The 19,417-nt window shown below is 52.2% G+C and overlaps 1 protein-coding gene across 3 annotated transcripts in view; it reads right to left on the bottom strand.

Annotated features, from left to right (window-relative positions):
* Positions 1-19,417, bottom strand: part of DTX4 (deltex E3 ubiquitin ligase 4) — a 35,830-nt gene that overhangs the window by 4,932 nt on the left and 11,481 nt on the right. For 2 of the 3 annotated variants that reach the window (XM_032356954.1, XM_032356952.1), the window contains exons 3-8: positions 14,372-14,433; positions 13,866-14,027; positions 11,807-11,868; positions 10,838-10,990; positions 7,618-7,779; positions 1,634-1,723 (exon numbers count right to left, since the gene is read on the bottom strand). In XM_032356954.1, the coding sequence (XP_032212845.1) occupies positions 1,634-1,723; positions 7,618-7,779; positions 10,838-10,990; positions 11,807-11,868; positions 13,866-14,027; positions 14,372-14,433 (691 nt within the window). Of the gene's footprint in view, positions 1-1,633; positions 1,724-5,832; positions 6,248-7,617; positions 7,780-10,837; positions 10,991-11,806; positions 11,869-13,865; positions 14,028-14,371; positions 14,434-19,417 lie in introns of those variants that run through there. The other variant, XM_032356953.1, reaches the window with a different exon arrangement.

Here is a 19,417-nt window from a genome sequence, read left to right as displayed (position 1 = left end):
TGAGCCAAAGCACATGTGATCACAACAAGAGCTGTCAACACCCTGGGCGTTTTAGAAATGCTATTTTCATTTAATTTTTACAACATCCTGTCCATGCAGATAGAAATTGTCACCACTGTTTTATAGATCCGGAAACTAAGACTTCAGAATGTTCCTCTTTTATGCCAGTCCCCACATCTGGTAAATGCAGAACTAGGACTCTGTCTGAGGCCAATCCGGCTCCCAAACCCAGGATCTTATTACCTTGCTGTGCAAGAGTCCAAGGTTAGGGCCCCCGACCGGCAGACAAATGAAGTATAGAGGTGAGGAATTAGTGTGAGGAGAAGGCTTAGACCCACACTGTAGTAGGTCTGTATGCCAAGCTGAGAAGACAGCACATCATAAAGAAGGAAGGGAAAGATATCAGAACAATTTTGGGGTTTTTTTTTTCTAGTTTATTTCTTATCAACAAACAGCTTGATGCTAGAAACTGTGCTTTTGTTTACCTAACCTGGGAGGCTACAAGGTGACTCAGTCTGTTAAGCCTCCGACTCTTGATCTCAGCTGAGGTCTTGATCTCAGGGCTGTGAGTTCTAGCCCTGCACTGGGCTCTATGCTGGGCCTGGAGCCTACTTTCAAAAGAGGATACTTAACCCGGTGACAGGTGAAAGACGGAAGTATTTACTAGGTTGGTAGTGGCAGGATTAGAAAAGGAGTCAAGTGGGGCGCCTGGGTGGCTCCGTGGGTTAAAACCTCTGCCTTCAGCTCAGGTCATGATCTCAGGGTCCTGGGATCGAGCCCCGCATTGGGCTCCCAGCTCAGCAGGGAGCCTGCTTCTCCCTCTCCTACTCCCTCCCCTCCCCCTCCCCCTGCTCGTGCTCTCTCTCTCACAAATAAAATAAAATCTTAAAAAATAAAATCAAATCCACCTCTTGCCCAACACTGCCCCCCAGCACCCCACAAAAAGGGGCACAGCACACCCCTAGATCAATGGTTCTTATCCTTTTTGAGATTAGGGAAGTTTTAGAAAATTCAATGACTTTCTGGCCTTTGCCACAGAAAAATGAACATAAAAACTTTATTCTAACTTTATAATTTATAGAACCACTGAAGCCTGACCACAAATCACTGGGAATCCAGAAACCCAGTGATTTTTCCCTCTGCCTTTTTGGAGCCGTCATAGAATACAAAAGTACATTATAAAAAAAGTAATCTCCCCCAAATTAATATCCCTGCCCCAGAGCAGTGGCTCTGAAGCTTTAACGTGCTGTCCGATCACCTGGGATCTTGTAAAAATGAAGCAGTTTCCAAGGTTCTGCATTTCTACCAAGCTTCTAGGTGTGGCCCTGGTGCTGGTCCCAGGACCAGCAGCTAATAAGCAGCAAAGCCTGAGAGAAAGGATCCAAAAATAGAAGAATTATTGCTGGTATTATCCAGGAGAGGAAAAAACCCTGCCGCCACAGCCCTGCAAGAGAAAAAATTCTAATCATACCCACCCTTACCTATGGCTGATTCAAATATGACCTTAGTTACCATGTGCATTTAGAGTAAAAAGAGACCCCGCACTTTTTAGCCTGTGCATGGCAGGAAGCAAAACCTGGGGTCCTGACATAGAAGGAAATCCTCCCCACCCCACCCAGACGCCCGCTCTTACTTTTCTCCCTTTCTCGCTGTCTGGAAGGTAGCAGTGTCGTGGGAAGCCACGGGCGCTGAAACTCTTCCCGGGATTTGGGTGTTCTGGCCCCTGAAAGCAGAAAGAAATACAGCCAAGGGCAGTTTTCAGACGAGATAGGGGCCCTTCGGGGGGTCGGGAGGGTATTACGGCCGTAGACAAGTTTTCAAAAAACTTTTTTAAAAGATTTTATTTATTTGACAGAGAGAGAATAGAGAGAGAAGGCACACAAGCGGGGGGAGGGGGGTGGGAGAGGGAGAAGCAGACTCCCCGCTGAGCAGGGAGCCCAATGAGGGGCTCGATCCCATGACCCTGGGATCATGACCTAAGCCAAAGGCAGACACTTAACGACTGAGCCACCCAGATGCCCAAGGTTTCAAAATACTTTTGATGAAGGGACACAGACTGTGACAAATGCAAATAATGATGACAATAATAAGGGTCATAGTGTCTAGGCGGAAACAGATCGCAAAGCTGTGACAGGAGTGGTGTGACGCATGCACAGTGAAGTCTTCAGACCCGGGTCTGGACCCAGAGCTGCCACCTCCCAGAGGTGCTGGCTGGAGCCCTCTCTTGGGGTGTTGGTTCCATGTCTGCTAAATAGGGAGAATATGAGTGTGAAGTGTGCTTGGCCCCCGTGCATAGTAAGAGTCGGTAAATGTTCATCGTCATCACCCATCAGCTATGCTGGCTGTTTGCTTTTACAAAAGAGGAAAACCTGCAGCCTAGAGAGAGGTTACAGGGTTCCTCCAACGGCTTTGCCCAAACTTAAGTCCAGGTTTCCGAGGGCACGCTGAACTATTTATTTCCAGACTACTCAGAATCACGAAAGTGCCTCCACGCCAGGGGCCGTGCTATCCTCTTCTTTATCTGTTCATCCACTGATGGACCCTTATCTTAGGTCTCTTCTCTGCCTTGGCTATTGTGAATAACGCTGCAGTGAACATGGGGGTTCACCCATACCCCACAGTCTCCTGGGGCTGGGTGGGAAAGGAACGGACGCAGCTTTCACCCAGAACCCAGGCTTCCTAATCAGGGTCCAGAATGCGTCCACAGGTCCCCTGAGCAACTCACAAAAAAAGCGGGATTTTCTGCCAGGACCACAGCACATACTTCCCCCAACCCGTCCCCGTCCACACCCAAATGTCTGCTTATAATTTCTGAGCATCTCTGACCCCCTGAGGGTCTGTGGGACCCCTTGAAAAATCCCTTCTAGACGAAGCCAATATAATAATGATAATTCCATGCAGCTCCTGGCACAAGGCATCCTACAAATGGTAAATGAGTTCTGGCTGAAAAAAATGAGTGAACGATGGGGCGCCTGGGTGGCTCAGTGGGTTAAAGCCTCTGCCTTCGGCTCAGGTCATGGTCTCAGGGTCCTGGGATCGAGCCCCACATCGGGCTCTCTGCTCAGCGGGGAGCCTGCTTCCTCCTCTCTCCTTGCCTGCCTCTCTACCTACTTGTAATCTCTGTCTATCAAATAAATAAATAAAATCTTAAAAAAAAAAAGTAAGTGAACGAGTGAATGAATGCTTGAATGACAAAACTGAAAGAAAATACAGACTTTTGGTTTTGTTGGTTTTGGGGGTTTTTTGTAAATAATGGATGTGGTTGCAAATTGATGTTAAAATCCTGTGATTTAAAAAAGAATTGGGGTGCCTGGGTGGCTCAGTGGGTTAAGCCGCTGCCTTCGGCTCAGGTCATGATCTCGGGGTCCTGGGATCGAGTCCCGCATCGGGCTCTCTGCTCAGCGGGGAGCCTGCTTCCTCCTCTCTCTCTCCGCCTGCCTCTCTATCTACTTGTGATTTCTCTCTGTCAAATAAATAAATAAAATCTTTAAAATATAAATAAATAAATAAAAAAGAATTGTAAGGAACCCCTGGGTGGCTCAGCCCATAAGCATCTGCCTTCCGCTCAGGGCTCAGGTTATGATCCCAGGCCCTCATCCAGCTCCCTGCTCAGCGGGAAGCTGCTTCTCCCTCTCTCACTTCCCCTGCTTGTGTTCCTGCTCTCGCTGTCTCTCTCTCTCTGTGTCAAGTAAATAAATAAAATCTTTTTTTAAAATTAAATAAATAAATAAATAAAACTTTAATGGGGTGGAACAAAATCATCTACCGTTTCACAAACTGAATGACGTAAGTGCGCCATCGGAGAAGGGAACGGTCCCTGTGGGCACCTGAGAGAGGCAACACCATCTTCTTTTATTTTAAAGATTTTTTTTTTTTTTATTTTACAGAGAGAGAGGGAACACAAGCAGGGGGAGTGGGAGAGGGAGGAACAGGCTCCCCACTGAGCACAGAGCCCGATGCGGGGCTCCATCCCAGGACCGCAGGATCATGACCTGAGCAGAAGGCAGAGGCTTATGGACTGAGCCACCCAGGCGCCCCGCAACACTGTCTTCTTGGAGATGCAGGACCTGACAGCCCTGAGTTTCGTATTCATGTGACATCATTCCGCATTTACAACACGCTCACGGCCACGGCTCTTCGTCGGCCAGGCTGCCAAACAGAAGGGCCAATTCCCACCACGGCTCTGCCCGAGCCTCACCGGCCTGGGACGTGCCCAGGGTGCGGCCAACGCAGACGCCTGCCTGGCTCGGACCCAGCAAGGCTGCCTGCTCCCAGCCTGTCGCTAAGCGGAACAGTCACGACTCTGCCTCCCGCCCCCCCATCAGAGTCTCTCCCCCAGGGACTCGTTCTCTGAAGGCGGAGCTTCACGGTCTCCACTCTTCTTGGAAGCTCAAGCCTGTGGGGTCTCTGGGAGTCTCTGGGGATGGGGGCAGACGTGGCCCTGGGCGTCCTGCTGCAGACTCTCAGGGGTGGGTCTGCGGAGCAGCTGCCCTGACCCCAGAGAGATGCATTTCCCTTGACACAGGCTTGGAGCCCTTCTACCCTTTGGTGCCACCTCTCCATTCTTCAATCCCAGAGGCCGGGAAAAGAACCTCCTGGGAGATAGTTGCTCCCCACCACACCCCCCACCCCCGACCCCCTTTAGCCCGTCGTTCTACTTCTCACCACGGCCGGCCGGGCCCCAGTGCCTCCCGTGTTCGGGTCCCAGGACCGTAGCAGCCACTAACTTCTCCTGCCGTGCTGGTGTTCCTGAACTGCATTCCCAACTACACAACCTCCCATCCCGCTAGTCGTGCCCAGCAGCCTCCCAGGGCTCCCCACAGCCTGGCAAGTACACAGGCTGGCGTCCTTCCTCGGCCTGGCCACGGTCCCCCCTCAGGGTGTCGTCTTCTCCATCCTTCACGCGCCCTCCCCCATCCCACCTATGCAAGTCATAAGCCCCAAATCAAGCTCTTCCTCGTGGGCCTGCAACACTTCTCCGCTACAACCCCGCTGTGTCCTCCCACTACCAAGGTTTTCCATTTCTTCATGGCTCTTAAGGCCCTACTACCATATGCCCCGCCCTGGACATTCTCCACCCAGCCCTCCCAGACAGACAGACAGACATAAGCCCTCTTCCTTACGACAAGCAGCGTCTTCCGCTAACACCGGTGACCAGGCACTCAGCACCGGAGCCCTGTGCCCAAAACCACAACGTGCACAGAGGGTTCCCAGCTGTACAGCTGAGCTCAGAAAGGTCAAGTGGTCATCCAAAGTTCCAGCCAATAAGGAGCCAGCCATTGGTCAGAACCCGGGTCTGCCAGACTTTGGAGACCCTGTGTGGCGTCCCACAGCATTTATCAGTGCACACCGTGTCTGGCTCTATGGTTTAGTGGTGTGTATCTATTTTCCCAGACTGGCTGGTAAGGTTTTTATTCAATTCTTTTACAGACTGTCATCACCCCACCCCACCCCCTGTTTTATATCTTCCACGTGACTTATCATCAGTTGGAAGAAACCTGGTTGTGCATCTGTGTGGTCTTCCTCATCCCCCCTAGAGTGGGGACATCAGGGGAACAAGTACCGTCCGTTTTGTCCACCATTGTTTCTCCAGAACCTAGAAAGCTCCTGGTCCATCATCCATCTTCCAGTATTTGTTAAATAAGAGACAGGGGCGCCTGGGTGGCTCCGTTGGTTAAGCGTCTGCCTTCGGCTCACGTCCTGATCTCGGGGTCTCAGGAACAAGCCCCGCACTGGGACTCCCTGCTCAGCGGGAAGTCTGCCTCTCCCTCTCCCTCTGCCCTTCTCCCTGCTCATGCTCTCTCTCTTTCTCTCACTCAAATAAATAAATAAAACCTTAAAAAAAGAGATAGAGAGACAAAATGGAAAAAGGCAAAGCGGAGGGAGGAAGGAAGAGTGAACTAATAAATATTTGCCCAACAGATGAATCCAGTAAGTACCCTAGATCGTTTAGGAAAATCTTCAATGTGTGAAGGAAGGAACGCATTTGTATTTACTGGCAAGAATATTGTTCAATTTGCTCCTTAGGACTATCTTTCAAAGAATCAAAAGAGGAGAGAAGTGTCCCCAAAAATCAAAGGCAGGGAACATCTACCAAGTATTAAATGCAAATACGATTTGACAAAAAAAATTCTGCTTCTGCAAAATTATTCTACAGATATACTCACAGGCATGCAAGGTTATTCCCTACGGCATTATTTGTTGTAGTGAAAGATCGGAAACAATCCACATGCCCATCAAATGGAGACTGTGGAATAGAAATTATGGTATATTTATATGATGGATTATCACCCAGAGCGAAGAAGGAACGAGGAAGCTATACTGACAAGGGAAGATCTACAAACTATATTTTAATTGAAAAATGCAGAGTGCAGAACAGGGTGTCTCATATGTCATCTTTTGTGTACGGATGGATAGGTTGGAAACGATCTTTGCTGTGCAGGCAGAGAGAAAGCCGGGAGACACATAGGAAAGTAAGCACAACGGTGGAAGGCCCCATGGGGGCAGGGGGTGAGACCGTGTGGATGGGCGAAAGGAAACTTTCCATAGTATAAAATTACCTTAGCCTTCTTGGGCTGCCCTAACCAAATACCACAGACAGGGTGGCTTAAGCAACACAAATGTATTTCTCACAGTTTTGGAGGCTGGGAAGTCCAAGGACCAACAGACCCAATGTCTACTGAGTGCCCCCTTCCTGGTTCACAGGCGTCTGTCTTCTCCCTGTGGCCTCCATGTGGCAAGGGGTCAGGGAGGGGTCCATGGGGGCTTTTTTCACAAGGACACCAATGCAGGTCCTGGGGGCAGCACGACATAACCTGTTCGGTTTCACGGGTTCCCAGCTGGAGAGGAACTTGTACGTGGGGTCTCTCCTACCTCTGGTCTACATGGTCTGTAGGCCAGACCTTGGATTGAGACTTTCAAGCTGATGCTGGAGTGAGTCTTAACTCACTGGACTATAATGCCTTTTGCACGCAAGGACAGAGGGGGTGGAGTGCTATAGACTGAAAGACTGTGTCCCTCCGAAATTAATGGGTTGAAATCTAACCCCAAAGGTGATGGTATTTTTTGGAGGAAGGACCTTGGGGTGGGGGGAGGCTACGATGAATCCTCCCGAATGGCATCAGCGCCCTTCTGAAAGAGACCCCAGAGAGCCCCCCGGCCCTCGTGCCATGAGGACACAGCAAAAAGACATCTATGAGCTAGGAAGCAGGCCCTTACCAGACAATGAATCATTTTTTTTTTTAAAGATTATATTCATTTGAGAGAACAGGAGAACGGAGAGGCTCAGAGGGAGAAGCAGACTCCCTTGCTGAGCTGGGACCCTGATGCAGACTCAATCTCGGGACTCTGGGATCATGACCTAAGCCCAAGGCAGTCCCCTAACCAACTGAGCCACCCAGGCGCCCCCAGACAGTGAATCTGCCGGCACCTTGACCTTGGACTTCTCAGCCTCCAGAACTGTGAGAAATGACTTCCTGTTGTTTCAAAGCCACCCAGTCTGTGGTGTTTTGGTACAGTGGCCTGAACAGATTAAGACACACATATCACCTGCCAACATGCAAACCTAAAACAAAACAAAACAAAACAAAACCCGCCAGCGGCTGAGAGTGAGCGCACCTGAATGCCAGGAGGAATGCTGTAGATGATCCGGATGGTCTTGCAGTCGGGGTGGCCAGGCAGGGAGTGAGGGATGAGGTGGTACTCCATCTTCCCCGGGGGCTGAGTGCCTGTCTTCACTCCATAGATGGTCTTACAGGTTGGGCACTGCAGACTCCCATCCTGAGGGGACAAGGCAGGAACAGCCAGATTGGGAATCAGTTTGGGTAACAACCTCCCCACCTAACACTGGAAGGACACAAAGATAAAGGGCCAGGGGAACAAGATGCAGCCGAATCAGTAAATTCCACAACTCGGCTCCGGGCTCAGGGACGTGTAAGAAGAGACCCCACCCTTGCAAAGGAGACCAGCTCCCGAGGGCGGGTTCAGTCATTATTTAACCGCTAAGTACCAAGCAAGTGGGACAGACAACGAAGCACTAGGAGGGCAGCCACTGCCAAACAGCCGAGCGTCACCACCCCCTGAAGAGCTTGCTAGAAATAAAGATGTCTGGACCCCACCCCAGGACACCGAGTTGGATTGGTCAGGGGTCGGGGATTGGCTACAGAGCACATTGGTTAAGAGTAAAAAAAATAAATGAAGAAAAAGAAGAAAAGGAGGAGGGGGGAGGGGGAGGGGGAGGTAGTCAGCTATCCACCTGCTGTGTGACCTTGGGCAAGTTAATTAACCTCTCTGGGTCTTGATTTTTGGTGGTTTTTTTTTTTGCTTTTTTGTTTTGTTTTGTGTACAAAACAAGAAGATAATAGTATCTATCTCACCGGGTTGTTGGAAGGATTAAATTAGATAACCCACAGGAAGGGTTATACACCCTGAAGAGGCGTATCTAAATGTTATTTGTGCTTTTATGATCTCTGTGCCGAGTCTAATGCTCCTCCAGGTTTGCAAACCACTGCTCTGAGAAGAGAAAGTGGGCGCCATGTGCTGGAGTAGATGAAGCTAACTTTGAAGGAAATGGTCCCTGAAGAAAAGCTGTGAATTGGCTTTAACAGAGGGAGCATAAGGTCTGCCCACATGGTGAAGGAGGGAAGGAGTCGTTAGTTATAGCATTTTCTACCTTACAGCAGAGTTTATATCTTGTTTCATTTAGCCCTCACCTGAAAAGGAATATTAGCCTTATTATGATTATTAGCCTTAAAAAAAAAAAATGGGTCCCTTTAACAGAGAGGAAAACTGAGGCACAGCACAGTTGAAGGTGAGGGCCCCAGCCGGTGTGTGTAACCCCCCCAGCTCTCCATAGCACCTCAGTGGCTGTGGTGGGGGGCAGGACCAGACTCTGGATGCAGATAGAAGAGGCCCTGGCTTCACAGGGGGGCCCAGCGAGGCTTGGCCTACGTGGTTGGGAGGAGCCTTGTTCCCAGGCTTTCCAGAAGAGAGTGGGTGAGAAGGAAGACGAGCGCAGGGAGCAATGTGTGCAGAAAGGGCTGTTGCGCAGCTGGGAGAGGAGCTCTCCAGGACATCTGCAGCATCTTAGGAGGACTGAGATCCTCTGCGAAGCTATCTGGGGACTTTTCAAAGGAAGCTCCAAGAATTTAAAAGAAAAACCTATATTGAAGATGATGGAGAAGTTTCCTTCATGCGATGGATGGATGGGAACCCAAGGCTTGGGGTCTAGAGCCCAGGGTCCCGCTCTCTCAGACTCGCTTCATTTCTCTCTGGGTCCTTTTGTTCCATCTTCTGTGCAAAGAAAATTTTAAATGCATGCTTCAAAGTATTAGTGCTAAAAGAATGAAGGATAGTGTCTTGAGGCATATTTCTGAAGCACTATGGAAATAAATACAAAAAGGTGCTAGGTTATTCTTGAAAACGGACACCAAAAAGGGAATCAATGAGCTAGAAAACCCCTTTAAATCCAGAATAACCCCTTAAAATGCCAAGTCCCAGTGAAACTTCCTAACCTAGGGTCAGGAAGTTGAGCACCAGACTGGACAGGCATCACGCATCAATGACTGAGCGCGAGCCCTCGGAGTCAGACAAAGATCCCAAGGTCTGCACTACGGGAACTTAAATCCCAGGCTATATAAAGATGAAGGGGAAAATTACAGCTATCAAGGAGATATCAATTTGAATAATAATGGTGGTAATACCCTGTAAACTAGGTATTGTTTTATCTCCATTTCCAGGTGGAAAATGAAATCTCAGAGAGATTGAAAATCTTGCCCAAGGTCATCCAGTTGCTAAACCAGGTCATGCTTGAGTCTGCTATCTCTCCTGCCTCTACTTTTTCCCATAGCTAAAGAAGTTCAGAGCAGCCTCCCAAAGCCAGAGTTTTTTCGGAGGATGAATAAGAAGTTGGAGATATCAGGGAAATCTCAGACTCTGATGCCATCCGAGCTGGTCTGGAGAAGCAAGGAGGACTTGAATTCATGGAGATGGAGGGATGGTTACTGTGGCACAGCAAAGAACAGGAGAAAAGTCAGTGGCTCCGTGAAAGCTCAGACAGTGTAAGAGAGCGTTATCATCTAAGGAGACCCCCAGATTCCTGGGGACCAGCTTCCAAAAGGAATAGCACTCCATCATCAACAACGGACAAGACGCGCATCACAAACGGCCTTCCCATGGGGTGCTTGGGTGGCTCAGATGGTCGGGCATCTGCCTTCAGCTCAGGTCATGATCCCAGAGTCCCGGGATCAAGCTCCACGTCAGGCTTCCGACTCAGCAGGGAGTCTGCTTCTCCCTCTGCCCCCCTCCTAGTGCTCGCTCTCTCTCTCTCTCTCTCTCTCTCAGAAATAAAATCTTAAAAATAAACAAACAAATGCCCTTCCCCTTCTCCAACAGGGGGTTTCGAAGGGCCTAGCAGGAATACTTCGGCAACAGTCCCTAATGCCTCTGAAGGGGCAATTGAGGGTGTTTTGAAATTGTCCATACAAAATGAATTGTAACTGAAAATCACTAGCCCTGGAGAAGGACGGGCAATTTCAGGAAATCCGTCTACACTGGTAGTGTACAATGGACACCCCCCCTCCTCCACCCGCCCCCCCCCACCCCGGTCGTCTCTGTCTCCCCAACCCCAAGAACCTTCAGGGACTGGAAGTCTACAGCTCTCAGACCGTCACACCCAGTGTAGAGACTGGGAGCAGTTGCCTAAGACAGGTTATCATTTTGTGGAGGCCTGATGCTGCTGAGAACAGCCGAGACGCGCCCCCCTCCACCGATCACCTGGGCGCAATCCCAAAGGGGCCCAGCAGGGGAGGTGGCAGGTGCCCCATGGGCCAGGGCTAACCTTGTTGCCGTTGTTGTACATGGCGACCAGGCAGTAGATGTGGTAGATGTGGCCGCATCTGGACAGCTTGCCCACCAGCTCAGGCTTGACCGTTGGCTGCAGGCCCTTGTAGCCTGAGGGGGCCGTGAGGCGCTCCATGCAGATGGTGCAATCCTGAGGGTGGGAAGGCAGGGCAGAGAGACCATCAGCTCTCACTGGCCTGGAAGCCAGAGCACCTCACCGTGAGGTCCAGCAGCTGTCCCCGCTGCTCTTCTAGAAAACCCACAAACCAAGGTATAGACGAACGTGATTTTGGGAATCTAAATACAGCCTTATCCCACTTTACACGACAGAACAATTCTTCCAATAATGGCTGGCGTCGGTCCAGGGCTCACCCCCAAAACTATGGGAGGAAACAGACTCTTGCCCATAGACCCCTTTAAGCTGAACGTTTGCAAAGGAATTGCACCCCAAGTGTACCAGAGGGGTATTTAAAGAAGTCTGCAAGAGGATTTCTCAACTTTGGCATTATTGGAATTTGGGGTTGGAGCAGTCTTCCTTGAACGGGCTGTCCTGGGCACCGCTGGGTGTTCAGTATCCTTGGCCTGTGCCCACAAGCACTGCCCTTCCCCCCAGACACACAAAATCCCCTCTGGCTGAGAACCGCCGATCTACATCAAACCCACTGAAAAGTCGGCTCCCGTAGCTTATCATACCGTTCGTCTTGTATTCAGACTATTAATGGAAAGGTAGCTTAGACTCAATCAATCAGCTCTTTGCTGAGCAGGGCCGGGGGCTAGGGGAGGGTCAGGGGACGACTGCAGCCCCGGACCACCAACCTCGGAGCCCTGGGTCAGCTCTAAGCGGCTCTGTGCCCCTCAGGACACAGCCGGTCCCACAGCCGGTCAGCTGCTCCCACGCAATCCTGAGGAAAACTCCAGCAGGGGAAATGCTGGCGGGGGAGCCCGGCCCTGCTCCCCCTGCACTCACCTCATCCGGGGGATGCCGGACTTTCTGCAAGTACTTCTTCAACACTTCTTCCGGGGTTTTACCTGTGGGGGGACAGGACGGTTGGTGGGCCACCGAGACAGAGATAAGGGATCAAACAGCCCTGTCAAGAGGGGTTTGCCAGACAGGGGCTGTCAGCCAGGATCCAAGCAGGAAAGGGCAGGAACTCATTCTGCAGTAATCAGGTGTAAGACCCTGAAAGGGAGTCAGCAGATGGAGGAGAGAGACTGGGGGTGTCTGAGGCGGTGGGAGGTGTCCCTGCCTGTCCTTACCTCCTGCAGTTTTCCCCTGACATCCCCCAGGGCCTATTTTCAACAGACCCGGGTTTTGCCTGAGATTGGTTATTTGAGTGGGTTTCTCTTCCATATAATCAGAGCCTGGGCAGGCCCCCAACGAAGCAGTGAGAAGACAGCCGAAGGCACTGTGTAAACTGTTACACGTTAAAAAAAAGAAAGAAAGAAAGAAACCCCATGCGGTAGGCTTATCACTTTCTCCTTTTACAACGTGCTAAGTACCATCTAGATCTATAATGTGGTGTCAGAGTCACGTTATTTTCATGGGAAAGCAGGAAGTGATGCCCGCAGCTTCGGGATGCTGTTCCCTGGCCGCTGGCGGTGCTGCAGCTGCCAGCAGAGAGAGCCCGGCAGCGGGCAAGCATCCTGCCAGCTTCCCGTGATTCTGGAGGTTTCTCTGGGGACGGGACTAGGAGGCAGGACGACACGCCTTCAAAAGGGTCCGTGCCTCCCTGGGCACCTCCCTGTCGGAGCCGCTCTGAGCTTCTGTTTTCTCCCCTCGAAAACAGGAAAAAGCAACACCACCAGCTCAGAGGGTTGCTTTGACAATCCGGTGAGCGAATAGACCCAGAGTCCTTTAGCACCTTTCCAGAGAAGGGTCCAACGTGCGCTATTAATAATCACCGGAGGAGGGTCGCCTGCCTGGCTCAGTTGTTAAGCGTCTGCGTTCGGCTCGGGTCATGATCCCCGGGTCCTGGGATCGAGCCTCGCATTGGGCTCCCTGCTCGGCGGGGAGTCTGCTTCTCCCTCTCCCACCCTCCCCCTGCTTGTGTTCCCTCTCTAGTTGTGTCTCTCTCTGTCCAATAAGTTTTAAAAAACAAACTTTAAAAAAAAATAATCACAGGAGGACCACGGCAGTGTGAAATCCTGTCATTTCCTATCAGCTGATGAACAAGGCAATCGAGTCCATTTAAGTAGAGAACTTTTCATGCAGCAGGGAAGTAGGCCAAGGGTTTGAGGAAGCAGATCGGGCAACTGTCAAAAGCCGGGGTGCAGGCCCTTCCTTCCCACTGTCCTGCTTCTATAGAATTAAGCTTCTATTAACTGAGAGCCCATTACTTGCTGGGCCCTGGGCGGAGTCACAATATAAGTGAGATCCCACTGAAACTTCGAAACAAGATTGCCAGCTGGGGTCTAGGGGTGATGTTCAAAACATGTCACTGCCAGTACCGCAGCCGGAAAGACCAGCCGCGGAGCTAGAACGGGGTTCTTTGGTGGGAGTGCAGGTACAGGTCCCGCACACCGGCAGGAGGGAGGCCCTGAAGGATGGTTTGCACAAATCTAGGGGCTCTAGAGGGACACAGGACGGTGGTTCGTCCCTGGCTGGCGTGGATGCAGTCTGGCCCACACCTGCCCCATACTGGTTCCGAGCACTGTCACCCCATCGTAAAGGTTATGAAAACAGGCTCTCTGCGGCCACACGACTTGCAGTGGCAAAGTCGGGGTGTGAACCCAGTCTGTTTGGGTGCCAGGGCCAGGGCGATTTTCCTGTGTCACACATCGTGGTTTTATGTTTCTCTCTTTCTGTGCTGCGTTTTTATCCTTCTTAAAGCGTCTCCATCTGATTCGTACACAGTCCACTTTGGGTACAGTCGTTGGGACTGGTACCAGTTGGGCCCACTTAGCAGATGCAGAAACGAAGGCACAGAAGGTGAAGCCGTGGGTGTGACCTTCAGTGATGGCGGCCGAGCCAAGGCTGGGGCCCGAACTTCTGACTCCCATACCCCATAAGATAAGGAGGCCCATACCCTTCTTGGCTTGTTTTTTGGTCGTCTTGCGGCTCGTGTTGGAAACCCCTGGGATGGATTTGATTTCACTCTTGCTCACCGGGGGTGGGTGGAGGACCAGCTTTGGGGGCCTGGTGAGACACACAGGCAGCCCCGCAGCGCTCATGAGAATTCCAGTGATTCCTGGAAGGGCAGGGCATGAGGAAGGACGGCAGAGTTAGCTCCCAGCATCCCATAAACCACCCTCCCCACAAACCTACACTCTGCTTCCCAGCAAAGTTCTCAGAACTCACTTATTCTCCACCTCCCCTTCCTCGAAGTTTTCCCCAGAAATAGATGTATTCACTCACCTTCAACAGCATGCTTTGCTTTTAACAATCGGTTCTCCCCACACTCTTCCTGCCCTGCCGGCCTCACTCCTAAAACCCTTATTCACTTTAATTCTTTCTCTTTTATAAATGCCCTCTACCGACATTCCTGCTTCCTCTTTCTTGCCCTGAGCAAGGGCAGCCCAGGGTCTCTCTTACCTGCCAAGGCAGGGTTCACAGGACTGGTCCCATTTAGGTTTTTCACCGGGACAGTAGGGACCCTGTGGGAGACAAGAGCGGGTACGTTATGGTCTTGACAAGCGGGACAAAATGGGTCGGTGTTTGAACCCCCAAAATTCACCCACTGAGGGGGGTTCCCCTTTTATACTGAAACTACGTATCCTTATTCAAGGCAGAGTCCGTTCTTAGCACCACAAACAGAAGGGTTACCTTTATTTATTTATTTTTTAAAGATTCTATTGATTCATTTGTGGGGGAGAGGGGCAGAGGGAGAGGGAGACAGAGAATCTCAAGCAGACTCCCTGCAAAGTGTGGAGTCCAACGTGGGACTCGATCCCAGGACTCCGAGATCATGACCTGAGCCGAAATCAAGAATCAGATGTTCATCCGACTGAGCCAGGAATCACCAGAAGTGTTACCTCTAAAATCTGAGACCATCTCAGGGCGCCTGGGTGGCTCAGTGGGTTAAAGCCTCTGCCTTTGGCTCTGGTCATGATCCCAGGGTCCTAGGATCGAGCCCCACATCGGGCTCTCTGCTCAGCAGGGAGCCTGCTTCCTCCTCTCTCTCTGCCTGCCTCTCTGCCTACCTGTGATCTCTATCTGTCAAATAAATAAATGAAATCTTTAAAAAAGTTAAAAAAAAAATAAAATCTAAGGCCGTCTCATTTAACTGTGGCTCACTCCTCCCTTCCCACCTCAATCCCTCTTACCTTGCTCTATTTTTTTTTTTTCGTGGAACTTCTACGATTCTTTTAAAAATAAGTTGTTGCCTTACTACCTCCCCTTCCAGAATCAAAGCTCTGTGAGGGCAAATATCTTTGTTTCATTCAGAGCCTGACACTAGCAGGCATTCAGCGAGTATTGGTTGACCGAATGATAAATAAAGCAGCAAGTTCAAACCTGGGCGCACATTAGAGTCACCTAAGAAGCTGTTAAAAAGACAGAGCCCTGGGCCTGCATCAGAACTCCCACCGGTGGGGCCCAGGAACCTGCATTCCCACTAGCTTTGGCTAACAGGATGCAGCCCAACACTGGGAAACCACTGCTTCAACAGCTGTCACCCCTCCTTTTCCCTGAGAAATCTAAATATCAAGCAAGGCCTCCTCCTCTTTCTGTCCTTCTCCCCAGAAACCAGAGCCAGGCTGAGAGGAGTCCGCACAGCTGCCTGGGAAAGGCGAGGCCTCCCACGATGCCGAAGAGAGAAATATGGGACACGGGGGGCCTGGTATTGCGCCATCCCACCCCCTCTTCCCCCCTTCCCCCCCACCGCCACCCAGGCTTCTACAGCTGGGCTCGGAGAGGAAAGTGGGCTGGGAGACGCCTGGCCTGGGTCACAGAGGACTCCAGGAGCCAGCGGTTCTGCTGTGGGGGCAGGGTTGTGCTGGGAAAACAGGAGGGGGAAGCCATGTTCCCTTGTGTCTTTATATTGTTTATTATGTTTGTTTGCCCATTCATAGTGAGCCCTACTTCATGTGGGACGTTCGGCTGGAGCCTCGGGATGCAGCCACGAGCAAGGCAGCCCGTGGCCCTTCACCCTTGGGTGGTCATGGCGGGCAGGCACGCAGCCCACCTGGTACCTGTCACAGTCGTAACGGCTCACTGTGTATAAATCCATCCAAGACTTCCGACAACCTACGCAAGAGGTGCTATGATCATCGGCCTCACTTTATTAGGCAAGGAGGCTGAGGCACAGAGAGGTTAAGCGAGCTTGGTGGACGCCACACAGCTGTGTATTCACACCCAGGAAGTCTGGCTCCAGAGCCCCCTGTTGGAGCCACTCACCCTGCTGTGTCTTGGGTCTGTGCGAACCCCACAGTGCAGACAGAGAACACGGGAGCGCAGAGAGCGTAGGGAATAAACCCACGACGAAGACAGAAGAGTGGGCACGGGGCTGAGCAGAGGGTCTGTCTGTCCCCCACATGCCTGCAGAGATGGGTGCTTCCCTGGCTGAGTCTTCCAGGGGCCCCTTCCTGGGCCCGTGACATGTGTACTGGGGCTGTGAGAACGATGTGAAAGAACAGATGTGGGAGTGTTTGTGTCTCAACAGGCTACTCTTCCCCCAGGATAGAACAAACCCACGTGGGGGGAGGGGAAGGCTGAATTCAACACAAAGGAAAGTCAGCCAGGAAAAGAGGCCCAGCCTTGCTTTTGGACTCCGTGACCTGCCCCACAGGGCCAGGCATGGTAGGGTGGACAGGAGTCAGGAAAACCAGGTTCGAGGCCAACCCTGCCAGTAACTCCTCATGACCCCCCTCAGTTTTTTCTGAGCCTTGATCACCTTACCCGTGACCCTGTGAGGGTCTGGAGTTAGCAGATGCTGGGGGGGGGGGGTGTGCGGTGGCGGGGGAGACTTGAGGATTCCCTGCCTCAGTGCTTAAGAGCAAGGCAGCTGCCTAAGCCCTGGGTCCCCCACCTGGGCAGACTGGCATTCCCTGGGCAGGCCTGGAGACCTGGAGGGAAGGGCCCCAGGCCTGTGCCCATTCCCCAGCTCCCCACCAGGGGGCAGCGCTCCCTGTCCAGCCCCGCACCTGCCTTCCCCCCTACCAGCTCCAAGGCCCCCCTCTCCAGCTGATAAGTAGCTGTGATCTGGGTGACAAAAGCCACCTTTGTTCCCACAAACTGGACTGGCAGGTTTCCACACCCACTCTGGTTAACCAGGAAGGAGTCCAATCCCCAGAGTACACACCCTGGGCAGCCCAAGGACCCAGGGAGGGGGCCAGGCCTGACGAGAGGGAGGGTCCACCTGAGGACCCCGGACTCCGGGCAGTACGGTGGGAGAGGCGGTGTCCCTGCCATTCCGGGAAAGGGACAATGTGTCAGCTGGCTCTGGATGGTGGAAGCCAACGGGAGGAGGCGGGTATCTGCTTACGGAACGCAGAAGGGAACCGTGGAGGGGCCCTGAGCAGAGGTTAGGAAACCTGCGTTCTCGTCCAGCTCGGCACAGTGGCTTTGGGCCTTTGGGACAGTCACACAACCTCCTTGCACTTCTCCAACCACATCCGAGTCACCACACCCAAAAACAGGGCACCCTACCTCTCCGTCCACGGGGTCCCTGTGAGGATCCAGGTCAAATACTGTGTAAACAGGCAAGCCCTGTACAAATTGGGTGGTTATTTACATATTGGTTTCCCAACTGTAAGAAGAAGCTGGGCTCCATAAAGCCTTTTCCTGCCGAAATCCTCCAGTGTTCTGAGATTCTGGAGGACATGGAGGGTACAGTGTAAAGTTGAGAGGCGGGCAATGCTTCGGATCCTTGAGTTGACCACAGCTGATAAGACCCTCCCCCACGGTGGTGACTGGTTAAAATGGAAACCATGGAGGTGGACCATGTCATCCCCACCAGTCACACCCTGCTGGGGCCCCAGCTGTCTATACCTGAGCCCTCCTTCCAGAAATCAGCGACCCAGCAACAGGCGTGCATCTCACACCCTTCAGGCAACTCCGCTCAGCCAGTGCTGTCTGGCCTAACCATCCGAAGACACCCTCCCCCATTTTGCTGGGCTGTTCTCAGTTTCCATTTCTGTCTCTCAAGCACAAAACTAAGAAAAGAGAAGAGCTGGCAAGGTGGCCGAAGGAGGGGGCTGATGGCAGGAGAAAAGCTCTGCAGATACCATGGTGAGCAGTGCTGTTTTGGGGGCGGAGGGGGGGAGGTTGTGAGTTGTGAGCCAACCCAGGAATCCTCAGGCCGGACAATGGTCTTGTCTCTCCAGCAACCAAAGTCTCGCCGGAGATAGAGAAGCCTCAATTCTGGAGGAGAGGGCCAGAGGGGCGACTCCTGCCCCCCACGCCGCAGCCCCCCCTCTTCTCTTTAGAAACCCCCTGCTTGTGTCTCTGAATAATTCACAGGGTCTTTTGTTCCCCGCAAACCCTTCTCTTCAGCCCACCTCTCCCGCCCTCCCTGGTCTTCCTCTTTTCCGTGGGAAAGTTGCTTGAAGAGCTCGCGGACAGGGAGAGGAGGGGAAGGGGCCATTCCACGACAGAAGGTCGACGGCAGGGCCGCACAAAGAGAGTAAGCACGCTAATTAAATGGCCGAGAAAGACTGGAGGACAAGATGGTTGCGGGGGGGGCGGGGGGTGAGGTGGTGGTAAGAGGTAGAAAAAGGAAAGGGCTGGAAGACAGAGGGGCAGGGCGGGGCCTCCCCTCTCGGAACGGAGAGAAAAGCTTGTTTCTATAGCCCTTTTGAAAAGGCTCTGCCCGGACCTCCGCCCCATTCTCTCGCTCCAATTCCACTGGCAGGCAGGGGGAATAAAGCAGAGAGATAAAGAGCCGCCAGTTCCCTGGGTGAGATTTAAAGGGATCTGGGGGTCCTTTGGCTCGGTTAGGGCGTGGGGTTACTTGGTATTTGCCACGGGCTCCAGAAATGAGGTGGGACATTTGGCTCCGCTCAGCTCTGACTTCAACAATGACCTTTGATAGATACGTGTGAACAAGAGCAGCGAACCCAGACCAGACGCTTCCTATGGGCCATGCACTGTGCGCCACCTAGACACTGAGTATTTCATTGAAGTCTTGTGACAGCTCTGAGAAGGGAGGTACTAATACTCTCCCATTTTGCAGATGAATAAACTGAAGACCGAGGGAGGATAACCTGCGCCAAGTTACAGACCAAGGAACTTGGGCTCCCGCCCCGAGCGGTCAGGCTCGGGAGGCTGTGTTTCTCGTCCACTTCAAGAGCCTCCCTCTGCCACTCAAATAGTTACCCCAGAGTTCTGTCAGGGGCCCTCAGGATGCTGCTGGCTGACCTGGGGAAGAAAGTGAGCCGCGGTGTGATTTGGGGGCCCATTCCCCTCTCCCAAATACTGTCAGCTCAGAAGTAGTCGTAGGAAAATCCTGTGCGCCTGACCGGCACCTGACCATTCCCGAAAGGCCCTCACATACAACGAGGAGCTGAGCTTTAGCCAAAAGGACAGAGGATGAGGGGACTAAAACCCGGGGCTCCAACCCCCACTCTAAGACACCTGAGCCACGTGACCGTCGTTGGAAAGTTAATTCTGAGCTGGGGGCCCAGGCCTGACTTGGCGCAC

This window comes from Mustela erminea, chromosome 9, assembly GCF_009829155.1.
Source record: "Mustela erminea isolate mMusErm1 chromosome 9, mMusErm1.Pri, whole genome shotgun sequence".
Taxonomy (NCBI): Eukaryota; Metazoa; Chordata; class Mammalia; order Carnivora; family Mustelidae; genus Mustela; species Mustela erminea.
Note: the sequence above shows the minus strand (reverse complement) of the source record. Positions and strands in the feature narration are given on the sequence as shown.